Genomic DNA, 9,624 nt, shown 5'->3' on the forward strand with positions numbered 1-9,624 from the left:
GCAGAAATGCTTGGAAAAGAAGTTTTTGGACCTACTGCACTAAACTGCAGCATCATCCTACTTTTATAACTGTATTTTACAAGAACACAGGACCTTAATACATTTATTAGATGTACATAAAGCTGTTAATTTTTCAGAATTAAGTATGCTAGTAATGTTCTCTCTCTGTTTTTTTTAACTCTCTCTAAAGTTTTATGTGGTGAAACCTTTTAGGAGTGAAGTAATCTCATTTAAAGGGAAGGTAACTTTCAGTGGCTGTGGATGATTATTGGCACTGAAAACCTCATCAGACAAACAGGCAAAAACAGATCTTGTATGTGCCCCTCTGGCTTACAGCCCTGCTTCTGGGAAAACTGCAGGAGTAGCAATGCTTCTTTTTAGCAAAAACTAATACTTGGCCAAGAGCATCGGTGATTCTGTTCACGAGCAAGGCACTGTAAAAAGTGGCTTTACACTAACTGGCTGAATCAGAGGTGGTAGGCAAAATGCAAGGGAAAAAAAGAGAAAGGTAAGTTGAAATGACCTGTGCAGCTCTGGATAACTGAAACAACACCCATGCTGTAAATAAGCATTCAGCAGTTCTCTGTTCCCCTTGGCTGGCTCTGCTGTTTAGGAATAAGAACATGAATGGTCAACGTGTGACTTGTCTCTGTGCTGGTGAAGTTTGCTGTTCATTGGGACAACAGGCTGCTCCAGAAACCCAGCTGTTGCCACGTAGCATTAGGGAAGGAATGGTAATTCTTGTCCAAAATAAAACTTGCATCTGACGATTGCTGGTTTTGCACTGAGTATTGCTTTGGCTTAGAGCTACATCAGCCTTGTAAGTTCATGTGTACCACTTGTGTTATGTCTTAAGCTGAAAAGGCATCCTGTTTTCACTGATCTGCCCACAACTTGTTTATTTTTCAAATATTTTCTCTTTAACAAGCCACGACAGAATCTGTTGCTATGATTTGCCTTAGACAAGTGGGGATAGAGAATATCTGTACCCTAGAAAGACCCAAGGCTACCATGGGCAGAAGACAATTCCTGACAAATAAGACACATTAACAGATTTAGTTTCTCAGAATGATAGAATGGCATATGTTGGAAGAGACATTAAAGAACACTGATTTCCAACACCCCTGCTGTGGGCAGAGCTGCCATCCACCATATCAAGCTGCTGGGGCCCCATCCAGCCTGGCATTGAACACCTCCAGGGATGGGCATCCTCAGCTTCTCTGGGCAGCCTGTGCCTCACCATTCTTGGAATAAAGATTTTTGTCCTAAAATCAAACCTAATTTTCCATTCTTTTAGTTTAAAGCCATTCTCCCTTGTCTATCTCTATCAGACCATGTAAAAGTAAGTCCCTCTCCTGTTTATAATCTCCTTTCAAGTACTGGAAGGTCACTGTGAGGTCTCTGCAGAGCCTTCCCTTCTCCAAGATAAAATAGCCCAGCTTCTTCAGCCTTTCTTCATAGTAGAGGTGCTCCAGCCTTCTGATCAACTTAATGCCCCTTCTCTGGACCCTCTCCAACAGCTTTGCAAGAGTTTCTGTGCATGCGGCTCCAGGCCTGAATGTAGCAGTCCAGATGGGACCTCATGAGGGCAGAGTAGCTGAGGACTATCACCTCCTTCTCCCTGCTGCTGTTCCTCTTCTGATGCAGCTCAGGATGCTGTTGGTCTTGTGGGCTGCAAGTGCACACTACTGGCTTGTGTCTAGCTTTTCATCCACTAGGACCTCCAAGTCGTTCTTCACAGGGCTATTCTCAATGAAGTTTATTGATGAGAGGTGTCACCATGTAATGCTGTCCCTTCGTAAGGCACATTGGTGGTGTTGGTCCAGCCATGCAGGTCCCCATTCAATGTGGGGAGGCAAGTGGGCCCTGGACTGTGGGGCTATGCCCTGAGGGAAGGAAGGAAAAGGATCTGAGGGTGATAGCTTACAGCTAGCTGAACGTGAGCCAGCAGTGTGCCCAGATGACCAAGAAGGCCAAACGGCACCCTGGCTTATATCAGAAATAGTGTTGCCAGCAGAAGCAGGGAAGAGATCATCCCTCTGTACTTAGGTCTGGTGAGGCCACACCTCAAATACTCTGTTCAGTGTTGGGCCCCTCACTACAAGACATCAAGGCCCTGGAGTGTGTTCAGAGAAGGGCAACGAGCTGGTGAGGGGTCTGGAGCACGTGTTTTATGGGGAGCAGCTGAGGAAGCTGGGATCGTTCAGTCTGAAGGAGGCTCAGGGAAAGCCTTATCGCACTTTACAAATCCCTGAAAGGAGGTTGTGGTGAGGTGGGGATCGGCCTCTGCTCCCAGACATCAGTGATAGGATGAGAGGGAATGGCCTTAAGTTTCAATTCGGATACCAAGATCAATTTCTTCTCCAAAAAAGTGGTGAGGTACCGGCACAGTCTTCCCAGGGAGAGGGAATCATTGTCCCCGGAGGTGTTCAGGAGACATCTAGATGTGGCACTGAGGGACATAGTTTAGTGGGCATGGGAGGGATGGGCTGACGGTTGGACCAGATGATCTTCGTGGTCTTTCCAATCTTAACGATCCCCTGATCCTACGATCCTACGGTGCCGGCCCCGCGGAGCAGACCGGCAGGGCTTCAGCCCCGGCCGCAGCGTCGGGGCGCGGACAGGGCTCGGCAGCGCCGGGCAGGTGGCGGAGCAGATCGAGGAGCGGAGCGCAGCGCCCTGCCCGGCTCCAGCTCCCCGCCTCCGTCTCGCGCTGCCGGTGGTGGGGCGTGTGAGGAGAAGGGAAGGCGGGGGGGGGGGTCCCTGCCGGCCTCTATATAAGCGGCCGCAATGGCTTTGCCGGCAGAGCCGAGTGGCGCGGCGGGTAGGCGGCCGGGATCATGGAGACTGGCGGCAGGCAGGGCCTGCCCGTCCTGCTGCTGCTCCTGCTCCTCCTCCGGCCGTGCGAGGCAAGTGCGGGGGCCGCGGGGGGGCGGGAGCCGTCGGGCGGGCGGGCGCCGTGACCCGAGGCCCTCGGGGCCGCTCTGTCCCCGCAGGTGAGTGGACGGGAGGCGGCGTGTCTGCGGCCCTGCGGCGGGCGCTGCCCCGCGGAGCCGCCGCGCTGCGCCCCCGGTGTGCCCGCCGTGCTGGACGGCTGCGGCTGCTGCCTGGTGTGCGCCCGGCAGCGCGGTGAGAGCTGCTCCCCTCTGCTGCCCTGCGACGAGAGCGGCGGCCTCTACTGCGACCGCGGCCCCGAGGACGGCGGCGGTACCGGCATCTGCATGGGTAGGTGCGGCGGGACGGGCGGGGCGGGCTGACCTCCCCCGCTGAAATCCACTCGCTTTCCTCACCAGTGCTGGAAGGAGACAACTGCGTGTTCGATGGGATGATTTACCGCAACGGGGAGACGTTCCAGCCCAGCTGCAAGTACCAGTGCACCTGCCGGGACGGGCAGATCGGGTGCCTGCCCCGCTGCAACCTGGGCCTGCTGCTCCCCGGCCCCGACTGCCCCTTCCCGCGGAAGATCGAAGTCCCCGGAGAGTGCTGCGAGAAGTGGGTCTGTGACCCCAGGGATGAAGTGCTCCTGGGAGGCTTTGCTATGGCTGGTGAGGAGCTAAAACTCATTATCACAGCTGTTAGGAGGAGAAGATGATGTGATGGAAATGTCCGGGGCTTGCAAAGTCTAAGATGCAGCTGCTTTGTGCTATTTTCTTTTGTTGTTATTGTTTTTCTTATTTCTCATCTAGAGTAACCAGTAAACGCACCACTGGTTGTGAAGAAAGGCAGAGGTTGACAGGTAAAAGAAAAGATACTCAGAGGATGAACGAGTTGGATGGGACCTTTAAACTCCCCTGCAGTGAACTGGGACGTTTACAGCTAGATCAGGTTACTTAGAGCCCGGTACAGCCATACCTTGCATGTCTCCAGGGACAGGGGAGTAGTTAGCCCGAGTTACTTTCCAGTTCTGGAATTGCTATTCCAGATAGCAGATAACTGGTACAGGGTAGTTCTGTGAAAAGAGCAAGGTCATAATCTTCCAAATGTTATTTTCCCCTCAGAATCAAAACTGTAGTCTTGCTGTTTGCTCTGGAAGAATATCTTACATCATAATACCATTCTTACAGCTTAGTCTGCAAAAGACTTTTTCCTCCCCCAAACTCCCCAGCTATTACAAGTAGTCAGCATGGCAGCTAAAATGCCAGCAAATTCCTGTCTGTCTGTGCTAGAGCTCTCATCATTATTGTTGGCATTAAAAGCTTTCTGAAGTACTCAGAGAAGCAGTAGTTACAAATATAATAAGTGGATCTGGAAAAAATTCCCATTCCAAAACACAGAACTCATCAAATGCTTTTATAACTTAAATCAATTAAGCTACATAATATTTTTGCCTATTTTCTTACTGAATTATGCCTCCTTCTCTTCAAAAGTAGTCTATCAGTTCAACATGAATTTTCATAAGCTACTTTTACTGAGATTTGAGGGCACTGCATTCTCTTCCAGTCACTGCTCTTTGTGCTCTTAAGCAGTTACTTATGCTGAAACTCAGCTAATCCATTTGAAAAAATATTAAGGAAGGATTCAGGAAGAAAAGCTCTAGTAGTAACTTCAGAGTGCTATGAAGAGTCAGATGTAAGGCACATCAGATATGAACGAAATCTTGCCATCTTTCTACTGTCTTTCGTTTTCTTCGATTTTTATTTTTTTGACAGTGACAGGCAAATTATAGAATGGCTTGGATTGGAAGGAACCCTAAAGATCATCTAATTCCAACACCGTCTGCTGTGGGCAGGGTTGCCAACCACTACATCAGGCACTGGGTCTGATCCTAGATCTTTAAAATACCTAGAGATTGATTATGTGGATTCTTTCTGTCAATGGCCATTCATTGTAGAAGGCCACCTTTTTGGAGTTTTACCTTGCAAAAGGTGAAAATATATTTCTAGAGAAGCTCAACAGCTGAAGCTTTGGGAATGACACAGTAATATTCATGTGACTAGCCTAGTCATGTTTCCTCATTCTCTTTACTGCTGCGATAACTACTGAACCAACCATGGTTAGTAATGTTTGCAGAATGGAGCTTAACACATCCATGAGGGCAGAACAATGATCAGAGTTGGCAGTGGCTTTGTGCAACCAGGAATTTCCCTCCCACCCTCCCTTTCTCCTCTCCTCCCTGCTTCCTTCCCACCATAATCTGTCAATAACTGACAAAGTTGGGTGACTTTATGACTGTGGGAGTTAAAGCACTTTACTTCCCTGCTGTTTATTAGTTTAGATAAAACATATGACCTCTCTTAAATCATACCTAATATAAATATTTTTGTGACAACTTAAGAACAAATTTGTGATGTATTCCTTTGGAAAGAATGAAGACTAAATAGTTGTTACACCTTTATGTTGACCTTTAGATGTAGGAAGTAGCTATCCAGAACAACTGAACAAGCAGATGTTAAAATTCTTGAATTATGGGGTTTTTAGCTGTATTTGTTTCATGTTTCATCCCAGATGTGGTAGAGATCAATTAGATACTCTGCTTTTTTGAGTTTTTCTTAATAACAAAGTTCTGTGGCGTTTTGTTTCTAGCATACAGACAGGAGGCCACACTTGGGATAGACGTGTCTGATTCAAGTGCCAATTGTATTGAACAGACAACAGAATGGAGTGCTTGTTCCAAAAGCTGTGGAATGGGCTTTTCTACCCGTGTAACCAACAGAAATCAGCAGTGTGAGATGGTGAAGCAGACGCGTCTTTGCATGATGAGACCTTGTGAAAATGAAGAGCCATCCGATAAGGTATGCTCTGAGCAGTGACAGGAGCAGCATCTCTTCAGCTGTAATTCCAAGGCTGCAGTATTTCAGTCTAGAATGCTCTAGATAGAAGTGTACATACATATTTTATCATACATGCAGCAAACCCTTTGTTTTTCCAAAGCATTAGATTTGTCATGTATGCTCAATAGCTTTATGCTGCACATTGTTTGAGGCATCCCAGAGAGATTGAACATACTGCATATGCAAAATGGATACATCATATTTCTAGTCTGCTGAGCATTGTAGAAGTGCAGAGAAATGTGTGAATCTACTTGGGTAAAGTAAATCTTTTCTTAATCCTTTTGATGTTTTGCCAAAAGCAAACCCAACGCTGACACTTAAACAGCAATAAATATGTTTCTAAGAGAGCTGAGTTTTCAGCTGCTTCTAGACATTTTACAAGTTTTGCTGCCAGTGAGAATAATGTAGGTAGGGAAAAGGGCCATTTGTTTTGTAATGTCCTTGTGTTGGAAAGCATTGCTGAGACCTTTGCTGAATTCTCTATGCAGTTTTGAATGCTGTGTTTTGAGAAGGACGTGATGAAACGTTTGGAAAAAATTGGGGAAACTAACAGGAATGGTCAGAGGTCTAGAAAATCTGTTCTAAAGAAAATATGATTGAACTGCACTTTAACTGCAAACAAGAGAAATGATGCAAGTTTTCATAACTGTGCTGAGATATTACAGCCTGAATCTGTGGGAGATACGTTGAGATATGGTGATTATTTATTGAATTTAGACTGCATGAAAAGTGAAAGTATGAAAACCTTCCAAGCAGTAAGCATAGTGAACCATTAGGATTGTCCAGTGAAGGCTTCCTAGGACAGGTTAGATAAGCATCTGTTAAGAGTAACATGGATAAAACTGATTCTGCCTTGGGTCACAAGAATTGGGCTTCTGGGTTTTGTTTTAGCCTTCTAACTGAATTTAGTTCTGTAACTTGCTGTTTATCTTCCTGTTTCTCTCTGATGGTGAAGAACTCTGCCTGAGTTTTCCATTAGAGTAGAGTTTCATAATGAACGTCAGCTTGTCTAGTCTCAGACAAAGAAAGAAAGTTTTAACTATTTGTCACTTATTTCTATCCTAATAACATACTGGTGTCGAGGAGAGTTCCTGCAGGAGGAAGGACTGGTAAGAAACTAGTGAAGTAGCTGTGAAGTATTACTGATGTAGAGCTAGCAAAGACAACAAATGGAAGCTTTCCGAGTAGACCTATATCCTTGCATGTCAGTTCTTAATTGCTTTCTTTTTTATGCTGTGGTATCTCTAATATCTTTTCTTTTTCTCTTAGAAAGGGAAAAAATGTATCCGAACAAAGAAGTCCATGAAAGCTATTCATTTTGAATACAAGAACTGCACCAGTGTGCAGACTTATAAACCTCGTTACTGTGGCCTCTGCAATGATGGGCGGTGCTGTACCCCACACAACACCAAAACCATTCAAGTTGAGTTCCGCTGTCCTCAGGGCAAATTCCTAAAAAAGCCAATGATGTTGATCAATACTTGTGTCTGTCATGGTAACTGTCCTCAGAGTAACAATGCTTTCTTCCAGCCATTAGATCCCATGTCTAGTGAAGCAAAAATTTGAAATGTATAGTTTAGGTGGCCCAAAAGGTATGTAGTTTGTACAAAACTTGACCCACAATCAGGTGAATGTAATAATTGCATATGTAAAATATCAGAGATTTTTTCTAAACACTCTAAGTGCCTTTTTTTTCCTGTAGTTTACTAAATACCTCATGATGTTTCACCCCTCCTGTTTCACCTGTCTTTTATTCACTTGAAGGAAATTTTGTACCTTGGACAGAGCCTTCTTTTTTTCTTGACAGTGGCATAACGATTACAAAGTCAACAGCTAGTCTTTCTCTCTGAGGTTAGGGGACCATGCCATGATTTTCAGTAGCTGTAAGACTGGGCTTTTTAATAACAGATTCCTTGGGAAATGCATGATATTATGTCACAAAAGCTTCCAGGCTCTTCACTTTGCATAATGTGTACAAACACTTACACAGCCTTCTTTTTTCTGTTCTAGTTAAATTCCTTCTGATAACAAAAATGTTACTGATGAGAGTGCTGAATACTTGTGGCTTGTAAAGTATCTTCTGTCTGTACCTCTTGACTTTCTCTGAGAGATTAGTTTGCACATAGCCTAAGAAATGACATAGCTAAGATCTCGTATCTTGAAGCATAGGAGATTGATAGCTGATAACAAATTTCTCTTTCGTAGCTTTATTAGCAGCCTAATCCAAAATCTGCTGAAGTAAGTGACTTAGGAGGGCTAGGTTCTAACCAATGTCTGTCTGTAGATATAAGTAGTTGTATGCAAAAATAAAATTTCTGTAAATTCCTTTAAAATACTAACTGTATCAGATGGTGCTTCACTTACTAGAAAGAAGTTTATGTAAATAGAAACTGTATATATTGTAATATAGCTTTATTAGGTAAATAAACTTTATGTGATCAAAAAGTACTTCTTCCTAAAGTTGTTTAATTTTTGTTTTTGTTGTTGTTTTTTTTTTTCCTAAAAATCAGTAAATTATAATGGCTGAAACTAATGGGAGGATAAAGAGTCTCCCAGTTCCTAAAATCAAAACACCCGATCTCATTATATTCTTAGTGTACCTCGTCCTAATCTTTGCCCTAAGAGGTATGTGATATCTTGGTTCAAGAAAGGATAAACACTTGTGAGGAACACATTAGAGGGTGGTTGTTTTTTTTTTTTTCAGAGTAAGTTAGCCTAGAAGACAGAGTGATATAAGTAAATATTGTGATGCAGCTGCCATGAAAAGACAGTGTGGTGGAGAAGAAAAACTGTGTGACCTGGAGTTTGGTTGTGAAGTTCTAAACAAAGTATTTAACTTCACACTGCAGCATTTCTGCCTCACAGATTAACCCATGACCTTGATTATGATATGTATCTCATAGCAGTAAACCTAAAGAATATAGAGCCTGAGGGTGGCAGTTTCACATATAGAATCATAAAATGGCCTGAGTTGAAAAGGGCCACAATGATCACCTAGTTTCAACCCCCTGCTATGTGCAGGGTCACCAACCACCAGATCACTGCCCAGAGCCACATCCAGCCTGGTCTTGAATGCCTCCAGGGATGGGGCGTCCACAACCTCCTTAGGCAACCTGTTCCAGTGTGTCACCACCCTGTGTGAAAAACTTTCTCCTAATATCTAACCTAAACCTCTCCTGTCTCAGTTTAAAACCATTCCCCCTTGTCCTATCACTATCCACCCTTGTAAACAGCCATTCCCTCTCCTGTTTATACGCTCCCTTCGAGTACTGGAAGGCCACAATGAGGTCTCCCCAGAGCCTTCTCTTTTTCAAGCTAAGCAATCCCACTTCCCTCAACCTTTCCTTGTAGGAGACGTGCTCCAGCTCTCAGATCATATATGTTACATATCTGATCACATAGGTTAAATCACGTGTTTTAATAGCAGTGTGCAAACAAGTCCTAAGTGCAATTGTGCAGACTTACAGTTACTTAGACATAATTTAGTATGAGTGTAAGAGGTAGCAGTATTTATGCCACAATCATGAACTAGACCACACAACTATGTGGTAGGAAACAGCTCTGTTGCTCTTTTACATCTTTCGTCCTCACCTGGACTCTCGCATGGTTTTCCCCAATAATTGCACCAATGATGAATGCATTTGCATCCACTGCTATTGCCAAATCATCCCCATCCAGTTTTTCCTGTCGAAAAAACTGGAACAAGTCTAGCCTTGTCCCTTAGTTGAAACATGACACTGCATGCTCTCTGTTCTTGCACTGATTGATTCCTGTTGTGCAGAATTTGTGAAGTTCTTCCTGGTTTTGCACTCCAGAAACGTTATGTGGTAGGATATGCCGGAGATCTGTGTAG

At 44.4% G+C, this 9,624-nt stretch overlaps 1 protein-coding gene across 1 annotated transcript; it reads left to right on the forward strand.

Moving 5' to 3' along the window:
• The first annotated feature begins 2,615 nt into the window (after positions 1–2,615).
• CCN3 (cellular communication network factor 3) lies at positions 2,616–8,216 on the forward strand. The gene is made up of 5 exons (XM_085221610.1): positions 2,616–2,909; positions 2,997–3,225; positions 3,294–3,545; positions 5,524–5,732; positions 7,041–8,216. Exons 1-5 carry the CDS (start codon positions 2,841–2,843, stop codon positions 7,335–7,337), a joined length of 1,056 nt encoding a protein of 351 aa, XP_085077736.1. The 5' UTR covers positions 2,616–2,840; the 3' UTR covers positions 7,338–8,216.
• Positions 8,217–9,624: the final 1,408 nt, after the last annotated feature.

The sequence above is a fragment of the Meleagris gallopavo genome, chromosome 3, assembly GCF_905368555.1.
Source record: "Meleagris gallopavo chromosome 3, MGAL_WU_HG_1.1, whole genome shotgun sequence".
In the NCBI taxonomy this organism is placed as follows: Eukaryota; Metazoa; Chordata; class Aves; order Galliformes; family Phasianidae; genus Meleagris; species Meleagris gallopavo.